Below are 22,933 nucleotides of genomic sequence, written 5' to 3' on the forward strand. Positions count from 1 at the left end.
TGGATGCTTTTTTCACTGAAGCATACAAGCTGGATGGTATGTTCTGCTCTGAGGTGGAATTTGAAAGATCATCTTCCCTCATGTCTCCTCTTGTCTGGAAGCCAAGAAACCTGAACAAATGGTGCTTCCTAGCTTGTGAGCCTTGTTTTGGTGTACCATCAGTTTTGTGATATTTTTTTTCCATTACTCAGTGCTCCAGTAACTCAAAAACTATTTAACAACCACAGAGTGATGAATGGGTTTGAGAAAATGCTGATAATTGTAGGGTTAAAGACATAGCTAAAATTTTGCCTGTGGTAATTTCAGAATAACTATTCTCCACGTAAAATATAGAAAACATAGCAACTTCTAGTAGATGTGGACAAGGAGTTTGCAAGTTGTTGGTCACAGCTGTCACCATGCTGAATAGGCATTTAAACTTGTAAATGCAACAGAGAGGGCACAAAACTGCTGCAAATACCACAAAGCACCATGAAACTTGATTTGTGATTTTGAAAGGATTCAGTGTGGGATAGGTTGAAAGATTTGTTGGCACATTAGAGAACATAACAGCTTCTTACATGATTCTTAGTTGCTGCAACTAGTCTTCTGTATCCTTAGATTTTCTGTGTGTATCGTTAGTTATTTTTAGAAGTGAGTCTAACCATAAAATCAAAACTTAGGCAGTGTTGATGGGGTTTCTGATTTTGATGTTTGGCTAGTCTGGTTTACAGTTGCTATGTTGGTGTCAAATTGTGGGGTTTATATCCTGTGGGTCTGAGACTTGCTGTCTATTGTGTGTCTTTTCAATTAGCAACTTTCTGTTTTAACATACCATATTTCGTATTTAAGTAGATACGTGTAGTGTTTGTATTAGCTTTGCATGTATGTACGTAACTTTGTAGTTGTCTCTGTAGCATTCTCCTCTCCTTAGGAGTTTGCTTCTGTAGCTTTAATCCTTGTGCAGTTCCACATCTGTAAACCATTGGGTTTGTTCCTGAAGTTCCAGTCCTGCAAGTCTCGCTGCAGGTGAACCTTGCCCAGTTTGGGGAGCCTGGTGATGACTTCAGCAGGACTTGCACTTGTAAAGATTTGTTCACAGGGGAATTTGTAGGGTGGATTTTAAAATTTCTTGGAGTAAATCTTCATGAGTATGTGTCTTGTGTATGCAGTGCAGCAAGAATAGTCCCAAGCCTGCTGAAATATTGTTCAGCTCTATCATGATTGCCTTCGTTTACTTGCTGTCCATTGCTTTCGGCGGCAGTTATGTTGGAAATGGTGAACACTGACAGCTGAGTGCTCTAGCTCTTTTTGTGGTAGCTTGTGCTTACCTTTGCCTTGTCATGTATGCTGGTTGGGGACAGAGCTACACTGCATGGTTTTCCTAATTACTCCTGTAATTGGGATTTGATGGCTGAGAGGGTGCCCCAGTGAAGTGTCCTCCTGCTTCTGTTGTCTGACTGACCCTGCTGCAAAGCAGACAAAAGAGAAAGAAAACTCCAAGGTTTTCAGACAAAATGAAGGAAAATTGTATTTCTTAGGATGACAAGAGTCTCATATAGTTGTTTGAAGTAGATGCAAGAAAACTTAAATTAGCAGATTTCAGCTCTGATTCATTACTTAAGAAATGAGGAGGTCACACAAATACTGTGTCAAGACCAAAGTCTTACATGTAAAATGTGCCATCCTGTAATGGATGGATGATGAACTGGGGGGGGGGGGCGGTATTTGCTCGAGTATTGTTTGGTCCAAATGGTTATTTTGTTATTTGCTGATTTTTGAGTCTGCTGAAACTAGTGCAGTGTCTTATCAGGTAGGCTCAAGAAACATTGCACTGCAAATGTCTAACCTGGTTCTCACAAGGGTGTAGAGATCCAGTTGCTGTTCTTGTAGATCGATTTCCAGCAACTGAGCAATGAGTGGTGAATCATTGATTAATGTATAGAATAAATATGCTTCTCAAGGGGTAAACAAGGGGGTTTTGTCCCCATAAAATAAAGCACATAATTATTTTTTTCTTCTATCTCTGATGCAGAAAACTTCTAAATGTTCCTTTCTGGTTGGATCTTCCCATAATCCCTGTTTCTTTAATCCCTGTAAAGCAAGTTTGTCTTAAAGGAGAGTTATATTGGGAGCAGTGGCAGTCCACCTTTATTGGGGACATTTTATTTAAACAGTCAGATGTGTTTTGACACTTAGATACAAAAGGCCATAATTTAATTAATATTTCTCTATTTAGTTTTGAGGTTAGACTCTTCATGTGGTGGTAGCAGCATTTCCCGGGAAGGAAAAAAGGACATGTTTTTTCTTCTGGAACTGAAGATCTTGATGTGGATTCCTTATGTACTTTTTATCTTCCTTCATGCGTGTTCTCAGTGTTTCCAAGCAGGACCAGCACAGTCTGTAAGGGTGTCCATTTAAGCCATATGTAATGCATATACTGTTCTGCTAGGAGATTCCAATGGACTGTTGTCACATTTTACTTAGGAGCAGCATTCAAGTGGTGATTATATGGCCAGCTAGCAAAATGCAGATGACTTTTAAGTGCACAGCAAGATAAATGTCTTCTGTTGACTATTTCTTTGGAATTAAATTTTCATTTCTTTCCCCCTGTTTCCTTTTTAGCCTGTTCGATATGGGAGGAGAGTATTACTGCTACGGCTCTGACATCACTTGCACCTTCCCGGCAAATGGAAAGTTCACTCCGGACCAGAGGGCTATCTATGAGGCAGTGCTGAAGTCATCACGGGCTGTAATGAAAGCAGTCAGACCAGGTAAAAGATAGGTATATGTCAGCAGGAATTGACAAGGTTGATGGCAGCATTCAGGCTGTCAAGACAGTTGTTTGGATTTTAGAAAGCACTGAAAAGCAACAAGATGACAAAACTAATTTCCATACTTTAATAGCTCCTAGTGGAGGATAAAGGTAGGGCACACAACATTTTCCATAGAACACTTTTAAAGAAATAACCCATAAACAATTATTAGTGAGATTGAAAAGGTGTTTTAATCTTCCACTTTTTTTTTTTAATTCCTTTAATCTAGTGGTGACAGTTGTTACTCTGCTGTGTGTTTACACTGGCAGCCATCTTTTCAGGAAGCTTATGCCAAAGGCTGAAGTCAGAGTTTGAACATGTTTGTCGTGCTTCATTTTGTTTCAAGCATTTTCTGTATTTTTACCTGTAAGCTCAATAGAAATCTTCTGTTGAAAAAGAGGATGGAGTATGTTTCTTTGGGAAGGATACTCCATTAGCCTTAAAAAGCTTTAGAAAGCACTGGCTATTGGGTACTTCACTGTATGCCTTTGAATTGCAGGCAAGCTAATTCATCAAGTATGCATTCTCATAGTTGAAACAACTGCCTGGATTGATGAAAATCTTATTTTTCACCAATTCTGCTTTCAGGGCAGCAAATAAATGCTTTTAGAGCTAACTGCTGCTGTCATTTTGAGTATTTCACCGGCAAAGGTACTAGAGCATTTCTCAGTATTACTAATAGAACAGCTTTGATAAAAATGTACTTAATGCACAAAGCACACTTATTGTTTAAATTTACTGTATTAGCTTTCAATCATCAGGCCTTCAGTGCATGGGCTTTCTGGATTGCCAGTCAGAACATACATAATTTTCCTGTTACACAAGCTGGCAGTGGCACTGTTCATTTGAGCAGCTTGGGAGGGAGCAGTAACACTTGAAGCTTATCTGCAAAATGAGCCTAGATATTTTGCCACTTTAATAACAATGCGCGTTCTCCATCATCTGCTGTTTCTCCCCTGAAGAATCTTCCTGTTGCTCTTCATAGTTTGCTTTGCATTTCAGTACCGCCTTTAATTTCATGTAACATTTTTGGCAGTATTTCATGCTAATAAGTTGTGAACAATCTTCAGAACTTGAGAGGTAAAATGATGCTCTACTCAAGATGGTGTAAAGAATTCCTCGGTTTACTTCACGCTTTGTTTACAGGGTCAGAAAATAAGGCCATAGGTTAAGTGTTTCTGAAAAGTAGTTGCAAGGATCCTTGAGTAGCTTGGGGAGTTTGAGATTCACAGACAGAGAAATCATTCTTGATGTCTGGCAGAAGATGGGACTGAAATTTCTGTTCTCCCCGTGCTTTAGTTGCCTTTCCTATTTAGAAGAACAGTGCAAATGTGTTTATACAGTGTATGAGACTAGTAATCATGATTTTTTTTGCTACAGAAAGCAGGTTAAACACATGTTCTGTGGACTGGTTCATTGGTTTGGTTCATTTGGTACCTCTGTGTGGTGACGTGCAACCTGCACCTTTTGCACTCTGTTGAATTACAGATCTCTAATACTGTCAGATCCTGCAACGTGCAAAAATTTTCGCCATCTGGAAAAGTCTGCTTTTCAGGTCCATATGGCTTGTACCCTAGTTCTTTTGCAGCTTTTAACCCATTTGTCCATTGATGCAAAAAGTCTGACAGCATTGTTGTATTTTCCTCTGAATTCTCAAAAACACACCAAAGGCCAAAGACTCTTCAGTGCTGAAATTGGTAGGAAACACTCAGAACAGGTAGTTGGCAGAAAAGTATTTCCTGTGTCTGAAGTGAATTTACAATGTTCTAAAGACATTCGAAACTGAAACAATGAGTTGGATTAGAGAGACATCCTCTTTTATATACAAATTTAAGTAATTTTAAAAAATCAGATATTATTCAAATAGTTACTTCGTTTTCAGTCATCCCCCTTTTCTTACTAAAGGGACGTAGGAGATAAGACGTTTCTGTAAAAGGCTTTCATAAATCCTTTTAAAGAAATGTGTCTGCTTTGTGCCTTCCACCAAATTCCTTTAAAATGTTTTGGCAAGCTGTTTTAATTGAACACTGAGACAGACAGAAAAACTGCAGTGTCATGCATTGTTGGACTGCTAGTTGAAAGTGGCATTGGATCTCCTGGAAGGCTAGTACTCCGCTGTAGAAAAAGAAATAGAAACACTGACCTTTATAGCATGGTTAGTGTCACATACTTCTCAGACTGCTGAGAAACCCCAGAGCCCCTCAAAGGGGTGGGTGCAAAATGAATGTATTGTTACTGCTGCCCAGAGAAAGCCGCTTCTGTGGGAGAGGCTGCAGCATCCTTCGTCTCATTGAACAAATCTAATTTGTTAGCTTATTGACTAAAGCACCCGGATCTGCTCCTGGGGGAGCCGGGTACTGTCACAGAGGGGAGCAAGAAGGGATGATGTGAATTCAGCTCTCAAGTGTCTCTTCCCCATATCGGATGGAAAGTTAATGCTGTAGGTCTCTGAAAAAGGAGGCAGAAAAGCTTGCGGGCTTAGAGGCACTAAATGTAAAACCCAGCCCCATCATGGTTTAATCAGATTTTCTGAATTATGGAGCCCTTGTTCATTTTGCTGTTATTTGTGTTTGTCTTCGTTTCCCAGGGTTCCAAAGATCAAAGACAGTCAAGTGACTTGGCTGACATGGCAGTGACCATTCGCAGGGCAGGCTGTGCAGAGTTAGTCCATGCACCAGTCAGCAACTGTGGGAAATGGCATTGCTCTCCAGCTGCAGGACTGGGGCCTTAATTACACCTTGTGGCAAAGGGTCGCAGGGGACATCTAGTTGTTGTCTTCACAAGGTTAATGATTCCTGGAGTCTTTCTCATTGCAAGATAGGGAGCGAGTGCTTTAGGGAGAGTCACTAACCAAATAGTGCGTTACATAACTGTGTTTGTGGAAGGACACACATTTGCTAGTAATCCTGGACATTTTGTGTAGATGTGTGTAGTTCAGAGATTTGCATTTCTTCTTTTAATTTGGCTCTCATATGAGCCTGATTGCCTTTCGAGTGAAGTTACTTTCTGAGAGATAATAGACCTCCTAATACTTTTTGTTTATACTTCTATATACAGTTGTCATAATTTTAAAAATACTTCAAAACATTTTATTGTAGAGCAGCATACATCTGACTGCATCCTGTACCTGGTCCGAACATGCAAACAGCTCAAATCACGTGTCTGGGTCTCCCTACCTTCCAACTGAAAGAACAGAATTCCTTCTGTGAGCCAAACAATATATTCTGAAAGTTAAGAAATGTTCTCTGTGGGATCATAGCCCAAGTGCAGTGCAGTCATCACAACTCCTGCCACAAACCAAATCTGTTTAAAATAAAAAGGGAGAAAGACACGTTCAGTCTTGCATAAGCAGCTATTTGGAAACTACTGAACATGGATCTTGTATGAAGACAGCGATGCGTGTTGCTGAAGTGAAAGAGTCAAAAAGGCGTGCTTGTGTGGCAGTGGGATAATTGTCTCCTTCCTACAAAGTCAGGCTCATGATCCAAGATGTCAGAGAGGAATGCTGCATTTCTGCTTAGGGGATATTCTTAATACATCAAGTCCATCTGCATTAAATTTACTCTTCCACGGAACTAAAATACAGGGTGAATGTGGAGGATATTGACACCTCCATTCACTTTGGTGGCTGAGGCATCATCTACTTCTTGCTCAGAACAGTGATTTGAGAAACGATTTGTCTTCACATAGATATTGCACATACAAAGAACTGCTAAAAAAGAGTGAAATTGTAAAGCCAAGTATCCCAGACTTAGAGTATTCCAGAAGTTAGTGTCCTAAGTTGTCTTACTTCTGCTTTGTTTTTTAATTTCATTATATTTACTGGATTGGTTGAGGCACATTAGGTGCACTCCTGGAGCACATCTCCCTGTTTGCTTTCATCTGAAATGAATTCAGCTCATGCACTCCAGAACACCACTGTGTAAACCAAAACACAGCAAGTGGGGACAACCAAGAGATTTCACCTCCAAGGATGATTGGAATTAAAATCTCCTTGTAGATACATCCATTGCTTCTCCCTCCTCTGTCTTCATGCAGTGCATGTAACAGGAAGAGCTGAGCTAATGAGCAGCTATTCAGTAATTTGTTTTAACCTTTTGTTCCATATATGGCCCAGAGCTGTTTATTGCCTACTGTTCAAAACCTGCTCTGAATCCAGAATTATTAATGTCCTCACCAGTTTTCCTCAGTGCTCATCATAACAGTATGCAGGTGCTTGGCAGGCAGCAGGGTCACTTTCACATCTTATTGATGTGGAAGTGTGCAGCAGTTCCTCTTCTGCAGGCAGTGGCAGACAGGCTGGAAAAGCTAGTGTACAAGCTGTCGACTCATTTGGAATTCCAAGATTGAAATTCATCAAACTCAAAATTACATATTTTTTTTAAGGGAGTTGAACATTGCTTTTGCTCAAACCCCAGTTGTTTTGACCTCTGTTAACAGCTGTGAGTGCTCAGCCTTTCTGCAAATCAGACTCCAGATTGTCAAACCAGACACTGATAAAATGAAAGAAAATTATTAATGAGCAAATGTAACATAAATAAAAATAAAAAATAGTGTTTGAAGCAAGTTGCCTAGCATCCTTCTGGGAGTCTGAGTCTGAGGGAAGAACGGTTGCTAATTCCCGGTGGCAGCATTCAGGTGCGTTTGCCATGCTTGCTTTTTTGTTAAGCCTCTTGTTTCTTTTCCTGGACACTTTCAGCTTTTGCCAAGAGATGGAAGAGAAGCAGGTATCTTCAGTGGTTTAGCAGGAGCTGTACTTGTCTTGGAGTTAGAGTCTTCGGGAAATAAGGTAGCCCTAAAACTAAATGGACTTGGGGCTTCCTGTGGACTTGCATCTTGTGGTTGGTAGGAAGCTTTGTTTGGTCTGATTGAAGCTTTTCCACTGGGCTGAGGTACTTCTGAGGCTTTCCTCCATGTGAATTCTGTAGTAACACCTGAATGGATGTGGCAGATCTGCTTGCATAAGGTCTTCTGTCTTTTAGTCAGTTGCCTACATTATAAAATGTAGCCATGGGGTCTATTCCTCTGGTGTCACTGAGAATCTCCATACGGTTTTAAAAGTGTTATTGCAGGACTGAAAAAAAGGCAGCAGCATCAAAAAGGCCTTGCTACTATTGAAATCCCACCTAAAGGAGTAGATGGTCACAGAACCGAAGGGCTGGACTGTAACACGTCAGCACCAAGGGTCCAAGCAAAGCTCGCACAGACAGCATCAGTTGATATTGCCTAACTCTGGAGTCCTCGATGCTGTAACCATAAAAATACTGCTTTTAGTGTAGCTCTCCCCCACCCCTGTAATTGCCCAGGCTTAAAAAAGCAAACTGTGGTGGAAAAAAAAGTATTGTGTAGCACAACGTCAGTAGGTATGAGGCTATATAGTGTAATGGTTAATGGCAGAGATTGAGGTCTCGACTCTAATGTCTGCAGTACCTCCAGCGGACAGCTGTCGTGGTGAGGGTTGAAAGCCTGAACTGCAGGGCTAGATTAGACCTTTTTCTGAGCAAGTTTGACATGTCTGTTGATAGTGAAAGGATCTAAAGAACTTGAAAGGGCACACGTGCATTGTTCCCAAATCCTGTTCTTTATCCCAGTGGCATAAGTTAGATCCAGTGTCAATGTAATAGCTTTATTAACCGTCAGTTGTCGTAAGTCACACCTGGGGGACCAGGATTGTTTGCTCTTTGTCGTTAATATAAGTCAGTTCGAAGAAATATGTAAAATAATTGGGTTTGCTGGAAGTCCTTCTACAAAACTTGTAGAAAGCAACCTGTTGAGAAAACATGAGCTAGCTTTGAAGTTAGCCCTACTCTGAGCCATAGTTAGGACCAAATACCCTCCTGGTGTCCCTCCTAACCTAAATCACTCCATGACTCTTCTGAAACATGCAAATGAAAATGTCAGTGATGTAAGAAAAAGAGATGTTGACAACAGTCAGTTGTGCTCAACTGGCTCTTAGCAGCGGAGGTAGTACTTCCCAAGCCAGCAGATAGTGATGTGCTTCAGTTTCTGTGTATGAACCACATTCATACTTAACCCAGCTTTGAGTATCACTTTGTTCTCATATGGATGCTTTACTGTTAGTGATAATACGAGTCCAATAGCGATTGGGAAGTCACTGTGAAGTGGTTTCTTTTTTATTCTGTAGCAAGTGACTGTGTATTTATACCATGCCCAACCTTTGAAGTGATTTCTGCTATTTATTATGTGGATTATTATCTTAAGCGTTTAGATAATATTAATAATTAGAATTCTATAAATTTAATCCCTATGTTGAAAAGGACAGTATGGTTTCTACATACAGAAAGTTTCTATATACAATTTCTATTTATAGAAACTTCGAAGTTTCTCGAATATATTAAAACTGCCACTGAGTTGAGAGGATATAAAAAGGAAGTATGCTTATCTTTAAGCTTTGCAATTAAAGCTACTTTTGGATTAAAGCACTAGATCATAAACAGAGTCTTTAAGATTAATGAGCTAAATACTGGAGCAATCACATACTTTCTCTTTTCATCCCTTTGCAGTTGCACGCTGGGACCTCTGCACATTCCTCCCTTTCTTCTCTGTAGAGTAACAGAAAGTCACAGGAGAAGGGGAAGGAAAGGAGCTTGTTGTACTTAGCATTCCTGGTACTACTGCAAAACTTGTGTATATTTAAAAAAACAAACAGAAAAAACTTTTTGCGGTCTAAGTTGTACACGTTAGTATTTGGGGAGAGAGGGAGAGAGAATCAAAACACCTCAGTCGGTAAGGTCTATTGTCCTAAATTCCAGTTTTAAAAAAAGATCTTTGTCTAGCAAAATGCTCCCAAGGAGCAGTTGAGTAAGGCCAGGCTGGCAGCCACTCAATTCCCTATCTCTACATTTATATGATTTAAAAACTTGTATATCCAAAGTCCCCATTGAACCAAAATTGCATTCAGACATCAGCTGCGCAGCTGGGAATATTTGCTGATTGATGTTTGTTTGTTTGTTTCAATAAAATGAAAAATAAAAAATAGTTCCAAATATGCACAGAAGTTGTTGTTCATCAAGACAGTTTATGTGCAGTGTGAAAGCTTTCCTCCTCAGGATGCTGACATTACTATAGAGTCTCCCTGTAGGATTTGTTATCTCTGCGTTTTTTTCAAGTTGGAGCTCATGCTCAGAGGTATATGCATATCCCCAAGACCTGCATTTTACTATCTAAGAGAGTGAGTATTGTCTTGCCTCTGGCTCTCTGGCTTTGCTTTTCTGATAAATGTTGTTGAGGAACATCTTGAAAGAAATCTGTCTCAGGACTGACATCTCTGATAATGGAAGATGGAGGTTTCTCCGTACTGGGGCTGGAAGATTCCTTGTTTGTTTATAGCTTTCCCAGAACTCAGGTTTCACTTAAAGGCATGGTGTCTTTAAGTTCTTAAATCCTTTCTTCCAGGATCAAAAATCAGCCGTTGCAGATTTCAGTGATGCCAGGATTGTCATATAGTCTTTGAGCAAGAAAGTACAATCCAGTGCACTTCAAACCACTCAAAACCAAGTACAGTCAAAACCATTTCAGGCAAAGAAGTAAACCCTTGTGTCGAGCAAATAAAACATCCTTTTATTAATTATGTAGATAGGAGCTGATCTTTAGAGCCTACCGGGAATGGGTACCCTTTTGCAGTAGGTGCAAAGCAGTAAGTAGTTCCCGAAAGACTAAGGTCTTCTGAGGTAAAGAGGCTGAGGGGGGAAGATTGGACCAAACAGCCGGTGAGCGCAGGCCAGCAGCTTTCTGGCTTGGACTACAGAAAGTTCTCTGTAGCTGATGGTCCCTCCTCTGGCCCAGCTTCAGCTGCCTCACCAGGTTGAGTCTTGCATTTTGCAGCTGGGAGTAGGTGTCTGAAGGTGTTTCTCCCAAGTTAGCAGTAACCCTTCCACTCTGACATTTCTTTCTTGTGTTTAGTAGATTTAGGGCCAAACTCCGTGAGATGCAGAATGATTCAGAGAAAGGCATTACACCCTTCTGTAGGTCTGAGGGCTTCCTTTAAAGATCAGGAGAAAAGGTCCTTGGGAGTTCACTAGGGTGAAACATTACCGCTCCATGGTGTGCCACCTGCCATACGCAACCTTAAAGCCAAGGTCAGCATATTAGTATTTAGGTTGCTGCTGCAGTCGTGCCTGGAGTTTGAGTATTGGCCACTCTTCTTTCTGGTTTCCCCTTGGTGGCAGAGGACCAAAGAAAGCCTCGTGTGTTTCTAAGTGCAGGATGCTAAAGAAAGTTAATCCCACCTGATCTTGATCTTTATCTTCTGGGCAGCTGTAACTGCACAAGTGTTGAGCTGCTGTGTGAAACCCTATGCTTACTTTTTGTGCCTTTCTGGTATCTTCGATTTTTGTTCATTGGTGTAGCTTCCTAACCATTTGCAATGAAGGGGTCCACCCTAACTAGTTTCCCCTTGTACATCCTTCCAAGGAATGTTGTCTATTAGAATCACAAACCAAAGCAGCTGCTTTATTTTCCAGTGGTTTGCTTCCTCCCTGTTTGCGTGCTGCTGAAAGATTTGAGTAGTAAAGCTCACGGAGGAAGACACAAGTGCAGGGACTTCAGAGGGTGAACCAGGTGTGGGTTTGTGCAGCAGAATGTAAACTTTGGATGGTGCATACTCCTGAAAACTGTGCCTAAATATTGTGGCACAGTTCTTTCAGTGAGACTGTCAGGAGGAGCTAGATTCAGTGAACAAGTTTCATATTATGAACATATTTCATAAATAACCTACTTTATATAACAGAAAATGCTGTGATTTGAATTCAAAGTAGCAGGGTGATTCCCTGTTCTGTATGTCTCTAACAAAAACAGAATAGTGGAGAATTTAGCTCGGGTAGGATAGTACTAAGGCCAGGGATTAGAGTAACCCAAATAATTAACTGTTTAATTGGAAACTAATAGCTAGGGTATTTGACATAACAGATCATATTCTTGGCAGTTGTTTCTGTTATGAAGTTGAACAAAGTTGTGCTTAGAACCATATGCAAATTCAAAATTCGCAACTTTACAGATTACTGCTTCTTTTTGTCCATCACAGTTCTGTAAATTCATCAGAATTCAGATTTGGTTTTGTTTGCTACTAGTTTGAGTACTGCTTGAGGGTAATCGTCCCTGTATTCAACTAGGATTAAAATTTATTATGTCTCAAGAAAATAATCATAATATTTATTCCTTCCAAGTTAAGTACAAGGTTCTCGTTCACATGCAGTGGGTGTTTTTTGCATGCAAGTCATTTGAGTTTTATGTAGTCCAGAGTTGTACTTAGTAGAACACCATATAGGCACACTTGTCTGTTGTGCGGTATAAAAACAGTAGTTAATTTTGATGAATTTTTAGAAAGAAATCAGGCTGTAAACCAGACCTTTTGACAACAGTGCAACAGGGAACACCATCTGTTTTACAGTTTGTATAATTTCAAAATGCCCATATGAATTACTCCCATTCAGGTTGTCATATTTTAGGCAGAGTGCTGCTGATCATTATTAACCTGCTGTAATACCTGAAGCAAAAATATTTTTCTCAGAAATAAAACATTAATGGCAGAAGTTGAAGATCTTATACCAATTCCTCTGAAGAACAAATGCTTTCAGGGCATGTTGTAACCAGTACTTGATATTAACAAATCCTTCTGAATGACACTACAATATGATTTCCCCACCCCCACCACCCCCCGCAGTTAAGAATGTGTTATTGTGTTAAAGACAGATAGGAAAGTAAATCTTGTCAATATATGTTTTAAAAAGCTATTTGTAGTCTGCTCTCTCTCATCTCAATTGAATGGAATTGGCTGTATTTTTCTTCCTAGCTATAATGTTCGTAAATAAGTCTCCCTTTGAATACTAGCTCTCTGAGATTGACCCAGAAAAGGTAGTATAGCTTTCTGTGGTAAGTTAATTCTGGTTTTGTCAGTAGACATGGTTAAAGCATCAGCCACCACTTAGGAAGGAAACTGAAGGATGCACAGACAATACTGACAAGTTGCAATCCTTGATTCTTGCAAGATATTATTAAATAAAAATGGTGTCACTGATTACTGGAGCTCTCATTGTTGGACTTGGAACCTAATCTTGCCCAGAATAGCAGTAACCTATGGCATGAGGTGAAAAAAAAAGGCAGTATTTTCTGTCGAATTCAGCAGATCCTCTAGTCCCTCTGTGCAAGCAGCAATCTGTTGAAATGCAAGATTTCAGACTGCGAGTCTGACTGCAAACCTTCAGGGAGCTGCTCTTCCTCACTTGTGACTAACGCACAGGAGCTGACCCATGCATACAGTGACCACTGCGGCGTTAGGAGGACGAAAATAACGCTGAGTTATTTCCAAGTGTATAACACCAGGCACTTTAAAACAGTTGGGTCTTTCTGCCCTGAGGTCCCTCTGGCGTGGAGGTCCCTGGGCAGCTCTTCTGGGGGCAGCGTCTGCAGGAGCGCCATGGTGCCGGGACAAACCCGCAGCTTTCCAGCTCAGCTGAACACAGGGATTTTTCCACTACTTTCAGTGGTTCTTCAATGCTGCCTGTACAAAGCAAATCCATTTAGAAATCTTTGCAGGCTTAGAGCCTAAACTGGCTGTAGGATTTTTAGCCTTTCTCTAGTGAATGAGTTTAGGTTTAAGGCTATTTTTTTTTTTTAAAATCCTTTTATCCTAATTGTAACAGGTTGTAACATACAATTCTGATTTTAACAGTGAATCTGGGGGGAATCAGCTGCTTTTACGTTGTCTGATGTGCACTGCTTTTCTTCCAGTTGAGTATTCAGGAAATGCACTCGTTATACATTGTAATTTGAATTGAAGTACAAAGTTCGCGAGTCCGTTGATCTTGACACTGCATCAGCTGTAGCTGTCAAGAGTGCAAACTTGCTAGACATAGATTATACTGTTTGCCCTGAATCTTATCTAAACAGAGTCTTTTCTAAGCTTCAAAGATTGTAAGTTTCCACACCACAGTCGCTCCCTCCAAGCACTTCCCTCCTTCCCCCAGTCTTATTCCTCCTCTTTTCAATGTACACCTATTTGAGGGGAACACGCAGTAAAATCCATAGTGCCTGTCAGCACTGCTCAATCCCAGTGTGCTGCATTTTTCCAGACAGGGAAAAAAAAGGTTTTCTTGCTCCATCTATTCAAACTGCTTTTCTTAAGGTTTCAGCACTGTTATCTTGATGTTGCCTCTGATGTGTTATAGATCATAATGTTTATAATGGGGAGGATGAGTTTACCCTTTAAAACTTCCATTGTACTGATACAAAAGAACTATATCGGTTCAACCAAACAGCACAAAGCTATTCAGCCTGTTGGAGAAGAGGTCTGAATTTTGGAGGTGGCGGGGAGTCATCTCTTTCCCTTGGGTAACTCCCACACCTGTCAGGCAGGTGCTGAGGGCTGGGTTTTGGAGCAGTCTGTCCTGGCTGGGAGTTGTGTCACTGGGACTCATGGCACAGAGCAGGCTGAAGTCTCGTAATCCCTGCAAGTCAGTACTGCAGGTACCTGCAGGTGTGACACAGCAGCAAATTCAGTATAGTTCCCATCACCTTTTTAGGATGGGAGAGTTAACAGGCTCTTATCGTAGGGCAGCCAGCTGCAGCCATGCCACTGCTGTAAAATAGCCTAAAATTGCCTCCCCGAATTAGACACCCACATAGCCATCTAACGCTGACTCTGTGAGGCTTACAGGTGGTTATCTACACGGGATATAAAGCTTTGAACAGCTCCACTGTTGCTCAGACGTTGTCAGCGTTCGAGTACAGCGTTTTGGTTTCTTACTCTGATTCCTCACCCCGCTGAAGAGTTGTCTTACCTGGTGCTGTGAGAAACCAAGCTCGAAAACTGAGTAACTACTCAGTATTTCACCTGGCGGGCCAAAAGGAAAGCATGATAATCAGGAATCCAACAAATTCTTCTCTAGCACCCAAGTGAAAAGGAAAGAAATAATTGTTTTTAGTATTCATATGATGTTTTGGTTTGTTTTTTAAACTGGGTTTGATTGGAATTTTTAAGGACCTATTGTTTTATGTCTGATATGGTCACTGCGTGTTGGCAGATTGTCATCTGTTCCAGTGCTGGCTCAGCAGGGATTGCGTGTTATGTCTGCATTTCAGTGGCACTGCCAGGGGACGTTGGGCCTTTTGCCCTTCTCTGTGGACACTCTAGAAATTAAATGTAACTTAACCTTAGCACAATTTGGGGAGAAGTTACTACAACCTTGCCATACTCATTTTTTGAGTAAGATTGTGACATCTGTGCTGGCAAAAAAACCCCACCCTACAACAACAAAAAAACCCCTGCTAAATCATTTGTGGTTTAATCATTGTCACATTACAACCACAAAGTACCCTAAGTAGCAGCCAAAAAAATCCTGTTAGGCCTTTTCAGAGCACTTCCCGACCAAAGTGACTAAATATCACGCAGTAATTCTGAATTGCTTTTTTATGCTTTTTCTACTTTATGTTCTCGAATAGCTTCTAATAAAACATCAGCAAATAGTTACTGGAATGAGAGTATCAGTGAGTTAACAACAACTGAAGAACAGTTTATAGTGTGATGTGTTAGAACAACTCATCTTTGTAATTGTACTGTTTAAAAAGTTATGGTGTGTTCATTAAAAGATAGGGAAGATTTTTGTCCAAAAAAAAAAGAAAAGAATGAAATGTTTCTAGTAAAACAAGAAATCAAAAGCTTCCCTATCAGGGGTGTGACCAAGTAGGTCACAGATTATTGCAGGGATCTTTTATGATGTTTCTGAGTCCCTAAAACATGGGACTCAGAAATTTCATTTTAGCTGAAATTTGGTGGGTTTGGCAAACAGATAATTAGAGAGGAAATATTTTCAAGGAAGTAAAACAATACTCATTTTATCTTTTTTTTTTTTCTGTCAAAGTAGTATCTAAGAATATCAGATAACATTTAGGTTGATGGGAATAAATTTAGAAAGACCCTTTAATAAACTTAATACATTAAGTTTGCTATTTTTAAATACGGTGCCTCACACATCTGCAAACCTCTGCCATACTGTTTGCGTGCTATCAGAAAGCTAATAACCTCTGTAGTTCAATTCAATACGTTGTTCAATTAATCCATGAACTGTCACATTTCATTATCGGACATATCCACTGTCTGGTCGTTCCTGCGTAGTTCATTCACTCTGTATCTCAAGGGATCTCAGATGCTCTGGTTGCTGTTAAAGGTGCTTTTTGTCCAGGCCTCTCGCCCAAGCACAAGCTGCGTGGTAGGTAACATTGCAACCTAACGAGCCTTGGTGACTGAGCTTTCCTGGGGAGCCAGTCACTGGTTCAGTGACCTGTGTTACCTAGTATCTCGTTTGGCAGGGAATTAAGAATGGAGCAGACACATCATCAGCAGATTTTCCTGAGTGCAGACTCTTTTTGGTACAAGCTGTCAAAGTCCAAGGACCCTCCAATCTAGCTTTCTAAACCTCATCTGTCAGTGGACTATAATTGGTTTATAAATTGGCTTAAAGATAATAACGGAACTAACTTTTTTACACAAAAAGTATGTCTGCAACTATGATAAACCTTTTTGCACAAAAAGCATGTCTGCAGCTATGATAAACTTCACCGAAGCTTAAAAATAGTAGTCCTGAATAACATACGAGTAAAACATCCTAGTGGGTGAGTGGTGGTGGGAGGTTAGTGCAGGCTGGTGTTGCAAAACCATCAGCCGTTGCAGTAACTCACATAACTGATGTTAGAGCCACTTGTGTGGAAGTTCTTTTGTTGTGGTTTTTAGTTGTGTTTTAACTGCTTTTTAACTCACTACAAGAATGCTAATATGGTGTTTGACTTGTGCTGCGTCAGCTTGCAACGAGTGACAGAGCTCTCCACCAGACCACCATTAATCCAAAATCTAAAGTGCCTGAACATCAAGTAACCTCCATGAATTAAGGATTCTTTTTGCAAAATGTTGTTCATTCAGCATTGTCTAGTGTTTTGTTTCTTCACATCTGCAACTGCTGTCCTGTTGGGCAGATTGTTCCCTGGCTGCCTGCACAGATACTTGTTTATTATCGCTTTATTTGTTTGAACATGTTAAAGCTATCTACGTGTAGATGTGTGCACAGGCATCTGAACAGAATGTAGATTTCTCTGTGGTTTAACACAGGGATTCACATATCCTCACTACAAGTCCTTCTGGCATGCCCAGATGGTGGAATTGCCCATTGTGTGAGAGCACCAAAAAAGTCTGTTCATGGCTCTGTTAGTCAAGTTAGCTGTGATACTTAATTTTTCCCCCCTTCTCTGCTTTTTGCAATTATTGAAAGTTCAGTTTGTATGTATGAAAATTATATGCAGAATTTGAGGACTTTTGATCTTTGGATATACTTAGCTGTCATTTAAGTTAACTAGTGAGTGCAGACATGCCAGCCAGAGATAGCTGGGTTTGCACAGACCATTGTATTATAAATATTCCAATTGCCAGATAAAACTAATACAATTTTAGGTTTAAAATAAATTTGAAGAGTTCTATATTTCTGTTTACTATATATTAAATGTGTACAACGTATGAATATACATATAAAATGGACTAAGATCTTTCTTGAATTATGATGGCTTCCTTTCTTCAGTAGATTGTGTTCTGTACTTTCAAGTAATTGCCTTATTATTGTGAAGTATTTCTTTCTCTTACTAAAGTTAATGTTTTTAAGATTATAAGGGTACTAGGAAATGTTTGAAGATTTGCGTTTAGACCCTCTTTCTTCATCAGCTTGCCTGTTTTAAAAAAAAGAGGGGGAAAGCTGCTTGTACCTTAGTATTAAAGTTTATTCCTAGCATGATGGGAATCAGCTCATATTGAACAAGGATATCATCATCTTTTTTTAGTGAAGACCAGTAAGGTCACTCCACTTAGTTCACTGTCTCTAGTCAGCTCAAATATATCCTCATATTTTGTCTTAGCACACTAGTAGTAGTCTGTGTTTGTATGGCTATATTATACAATGCTTGCCATTGAAGTGGTTTGGAGGGGAGTGCCCTAATAGTGCAAATTATCACCACACTGTAGTCATAATAGAATAAAACGTGAAGCCAGACAATAGAATACAAAATGCAACTTATCTATAAACACTTTTTTTAAAATTAAGACTATTTGAACACCTATTTACTTGTAAAACAAGATGTGTACTATTTAGTAGGGCGCCTCCAGCAATAGCTTCATTTCCCTCCAGCCAGAGCTGTCCCAGTGCTATCTGCAACTTCTGAAGTGTGCATGAGAGAGCTGGAGCTGAAGTACTTCCCATCTCTAACAAAACTGGTGGCACTGGCTAGATGATAAGAATGTGATCCAGAGCCGTTTCGCTGGGCTCTGTCCGAAGCGCTGCCCTTGTTCCAAGAGAAAACCCAAAGCTACGGATTTTCATCCAGCCTCATTATTTATTTCACAGTGGAGTTTTTTGTTGTCCTCAGTCTCTAATGAAATAGATAAGATGAATAAAAACCAAAACAGATGGAAAACAGAGATCTTTGGGCGGGAGGAGGAGAGGGGAAATAGTCATGCTTTTTCTCAATGAGGAAAAAAAGGAAAAAGTAAGAGGCAAGGGAAGAAGGGCCTCTAATGGATTTGCTCTGTGCCCAGAAATACTCAGGATTTACAATCACAGCAATCTTTTCAGTTAGGGCAGTGGTGTCATTCATTTGCTTTGTTAAACTTCTGCTGACAAATGGATATGTGGTTTTGGTGTTTTTTATTTCTGATCTGTTTAATCTTTGTATGTCTTCCTCAGTTTGATAAAGGTCACTCTGTCTCTTTAAGTGGAGCCTGTGGGTTTGGATGGAGAGGAATGGTACCAGCACAGCTGTAGGGGGAAGCTGGACTGCAAACAGCAGGCAACTCATCTTCACTTCTCTCAGGCACCTCGTCTTAAGCTGATTCAGAGCATCTGGGATGCTTGTGTTGTGTGTTACAGCAACAGAGTTCTGGCCTTCGTTTATATCAAGAGGGGATGAGACTTCAAATCGTTGACGAGGGTTCGATGTTACGTGTGGCTTTGCAGTCATAGGGAAGAAAATAGCAGGAATGCTTAGCTAAGAAATCATGGGAGAGATCTGCAGAGAACATCTAGTGTCCCCAGAAAGAGTAGGCTTTTAGAGCAGTTAGAGCTGACTGCAAAGTGCAGAAGCTGAACTGGGAGTTACACGCAGAAATTCTGGATTCCCACAATGACAAAATAAACAGGAAAGCAACTGTGATTCAGGAGTACTTCCAGTTTGATATCCATAATGTCAACGTGATAGATTGTAATGGTTTCAATATATCATGCAACAGACTGGAGCCTGTTGTGAGATAGCTGTGAAACATAGATGAATCTAGAGAAGTGAAAATTGCAATACAATCAATGTTCAAAAAGAAAAATTCTTGTAAAATATAATTACGTTGAACACAGTTGTCAAAAGAACAACTGGTTATAGTTGTATTCTTACTGAAGGAAAAATCTAAATTCCTTTTTAAAGCAGGGAAACCACTAAGACAGCACGTTAACAGTAAGACAGCACGTTTTGTGGGTGAACGTCACTCACTCGGGCACTGTTAGCTTTTGTGAGGAAACAGCAACTGAGGGTGTCCAACGTATTCTGCTGCACACCCTTGCTTGGGCAAGGAAGGTGCTTCTTCAGCTGCATGCATGCATGCACCAGGCTAAGAAGTTTGATCGCTGAGTAATCTGATGGGGAAAAGGAGGCAGCCTGGAAACGCACGTACGTGCTGAGCTGTTTCCCAGCCAGTGTTAACGGGAGCCTAAAGGTGCATCGGTTTCTGTGCAGACGACGTGCAAGACAGAGCAGCTCTTCAGTTTGGTTCCAATCTTTATATTGGAGCCATATAAGACAATTGAATTTTATTTAAGTACTCCTATAGGGTGATTTTATTTCAGCCTTTGAAGCCTCAGTACTTTCAGCAAAAAGTGCTAATGTAATTGTGATATGACATTCATGTTCACAAGACCCTAGAGCTGCGTGTTTAACTGGATTAAAGCGAATGGGGTTTTGGCCTTAAAAATTGCTCGTTTTTTATTTGTTTAATCATGCCAAAATTGAACAAGGAAAATATTCTTCTACTGTACCTTAGCCCTAGTTGTCTTGACTCTGCAACCGCTCTGTTGATGATGACTCAAAGCCATGGTGAACTAATTAAGACAGTACTGTGTTACTAACAAAAGAGCTGCTTTCTTCCTCCCTCCTCCCCCCAGCAGTTTGTCAAAAAAAAATTGTATCCTATACCAAAATAATAGAAATCTAATGTATCCTGGCACTGTCTCTAGTCAACCAACAGTATTTTGTAATGCTGTTTTAGTACGTGTGTTAGAGGACTTGTGTTTTACACAGCCCATTAACACAAGGGAGTCATTAATTTCTGGAGAGTCTCTTTGCCAGAAAGATGTGGGCTTTAAATCCACGTACGTAGAAAAGTACTGTTCATCTCAAATGTTCTAAATGGGTATGATCATTACTGAAAATGATAGGATAATAATATTTCGTACTCTGCATTTTAAATAACTGCATTTTACAGTTGACATTCCTTTAGAAAACTCACTGATAACATTTGGATCTGCGTTGACATGCTTAGATACAGTGTCTTAACATTTTTTCATGTGGATCTGGATTATAAGGTGCTGTTTGTAGATTTCTGTGCTTCACATGCATGTTAAGATAATTTTCTCTTGTTTAAAGTATTTTTGGGCTAATGTGGTTGCTCTTTCCACCTTTGTTTTTTATATAAACAAAGGGCATATGTGTTACATCTGCTTTTTGAAAGTCATCTTTAAAAACTTTTAGCAATAGTTAACTCAGCTGCTTGTTTCTGCTCTCTAAGGGGTCGCCTGGCCTGATATGCACCGTCTGGCTGACAGAGTCCATCTGGAGGAGTTGACTAAAATTGGCATTCTGAAAGGCAATGTCGATGACATGGTGAAGGTTCATCTGGGTGCAATATTTATGCCACACGGACTTGGACATCTACTTGGAATCGATGTGCATGACGTTGGAGGCTACCCAGAGGTTAGTGTTAGTCCATTCTCAATTGCCTTGCAGATTAACCCCTCTCAATTCAATTAGCATTTCTCTTAGTTTATTCATGATTAGCTGGTTGCATCTTCTCAGAGGTGGAACAGATGTGCGTTTAAGTGAATCTTTTTCTGAATGTGATATTTTATGCAGTTTACTTTAAGGGAATCTATTAGTTCATTAAAACATAAATTGCTGATGGGGAGAAGTCAGCTGATGGCACCCTTCAGGCCTTCTTAATCTGTTCAGTTTCTACATACATTGTGGTGTTTCTTCATGAGTCACTGCTGTAACATGTATCACTCAAGCATACCCTGTGCTGTGGCAGAGAGCATCTCGGTCTACCTGAGACCTGTAGTGGGAAGACTCACTTGCTCTCTTCCAGATGTGAAACAGCTGTGGGAGCCCACTGATGCACCTGGGCTAGTAAATCGCGTTGGTTCTGTCATATGGAAACAATCTGGCTCATATTCCTGTCTTGAACTTCAGTCTCCAGTGTCAACACGGGCACCGATGTAGATGTGCTGTCTGGGGAATGAAAATGGAAAGAAAAAAAATCCATCAAGTCTTCCGGTCTTTGCAAATGTGAAAGCGTAACCTCTTGTATTGAGTTCTGCAGAAAATACAGAATGGTTTACCTTTTCCCTTGAATTAACATGATGGTTCATGGCTGTGGTCTGAAAAGAGAATGGGTAAAATTCAGTAACCAATGAATGGTAAGATGTTTGCAATGATACTAAAAATTCTCTAAGGGGAATTGAACTTAAGGTTTGAATAAAAAAAGAACATTACAGCAGCTTCAGAAGGATTTTCTGTGTGTTATGTTTTGGTTATTTGAGGCTAACTGTGTAAGGGTTTTCAATAATACATGATGAAAATGGATCACGTCTTCTCTCTTATTTAAGATGTTCTTTTACAAGAACCTGAAAAAGAAGCTAAGAACTTTTTAGGTAAGGTTTAAGCATATTTTGGAGCTTGTTCATGTTGGGTGAACAGGCTACATAACAGCTGCTGTTGCTGGGTTTACTTTTGCAGGCAGGGAAGAAACAGCATGTAATGTTTGAGGGCTGTCATGTTCGCCATATAGTTATTGCTGAGACACAGTACTGTGATGGCTATGTATTAGCATCAGCTAATAAACTTACATGTAATAAAAATAAAACAAAAATCAAAAGCACCCCTATTCTGATTTTAAGGTTTCTTCACTAGCTAATACAGAAGGGATGGATGTTTGCCCCTCTCTCTCCCCCAAGTGCATTATGTCTGTGTACAAATAGAGGCATTCAGCAACGTACAAGGGATGTGATTACTTGGAGAGTTCATGGATTTAACAATCCAGGACCCTGATATTGCATGCCTTTGCTTAGATTGTTTTCACTTGTGTTGTGAAGCAACCTTTCTGAATTTTGTGGATTTAAGTAAACTGGAGCACATGTTTAAGACCTGGTAGGGTAAAGAGAGAACTAAATTTTAGGAACAAGTGAGAACTGTGGGAGTGAAAAGTACTGTGCTTGGTTTTTACTTAGAAACTGTCTGCTTTGAAGATTAGAGCAAGTGCCTTAATTTTAAGGGAGATTTCTACACCTGGTTTGGGGGGAGTATAGAGCAATGGACCCTATGTATCTTCTGTCTTCTCCACAGGTTTCAGTAGTGTGGCATATGAGCTACAGAAGCAGGTTTTTAAATTAATTTGTATGTACAGAGGACCACGTTTATAACTGTTAATTATCTGCTATATTATATAATTTAGGGATCATTTTCCTGAAAGCAGACCAACGTGTCCGCAATTTTGAAAGAGCAACCTACTAATAGATAAAAATGGATATACAGGGACTATGTTGTCAAATGAGTTAGGTTCTTCTATTTCGTACTTCATGTGTGTAAAAATACCAGAGGTCTATGCAAATAGAGGATTTTATACCTGCATATTAAAATTATTTGTGTAGACATGCAACTGCATTCTTACGTTAAGAAAGTTTGCATGGCTAATTTACTTCCAAAATCCAATCCTAAATAATTTTTTTTCTGAATAGGGGGCAGCGTGTATGTGAGCTCATAAACAGATATCTGAAGTTCTCTATTTGCATGTAGATGTGCACATAAATGGATGTGTGGCATCTGCTTAG

The 22,933-nt window shown here is 40.0% G+C and overlaps 1 protein-coding gene across 1 annotated transcript in view; it reads left to right on the forward strand.

Moving 5' to 3' along the window:
• Positions 1-22,933, forward strand: part of PEPD (peptidase D) — a 141,636-nt gene that overhangs the window by 100,560 nt on the left and 18,143 nt on the right. Inside the window, exons 12-13 of the mRNA XM_080365007.1 lie at positions 2,605-2,753; positions 20,617-20,801. Coding sequence (XP_080221133.1) covers positions 2,605-2,753; positions 20,617-20,801 — 334 coding nt within the window. The remainder of the gene's footprint in view (positions 1-2,604; positions 2,754-20,616; positions 20,802-22,933) is intronic.

Source organism: Falco punctatus, assembly GCF_963210335.1.
Source record: "Falco punctatus genome assembly, chromosome: 14".
NCBI lineage: Eukaryota > Metazoa > Chordata > Aves > Falconiformes > Falconidae > Falco > Falco punctatus.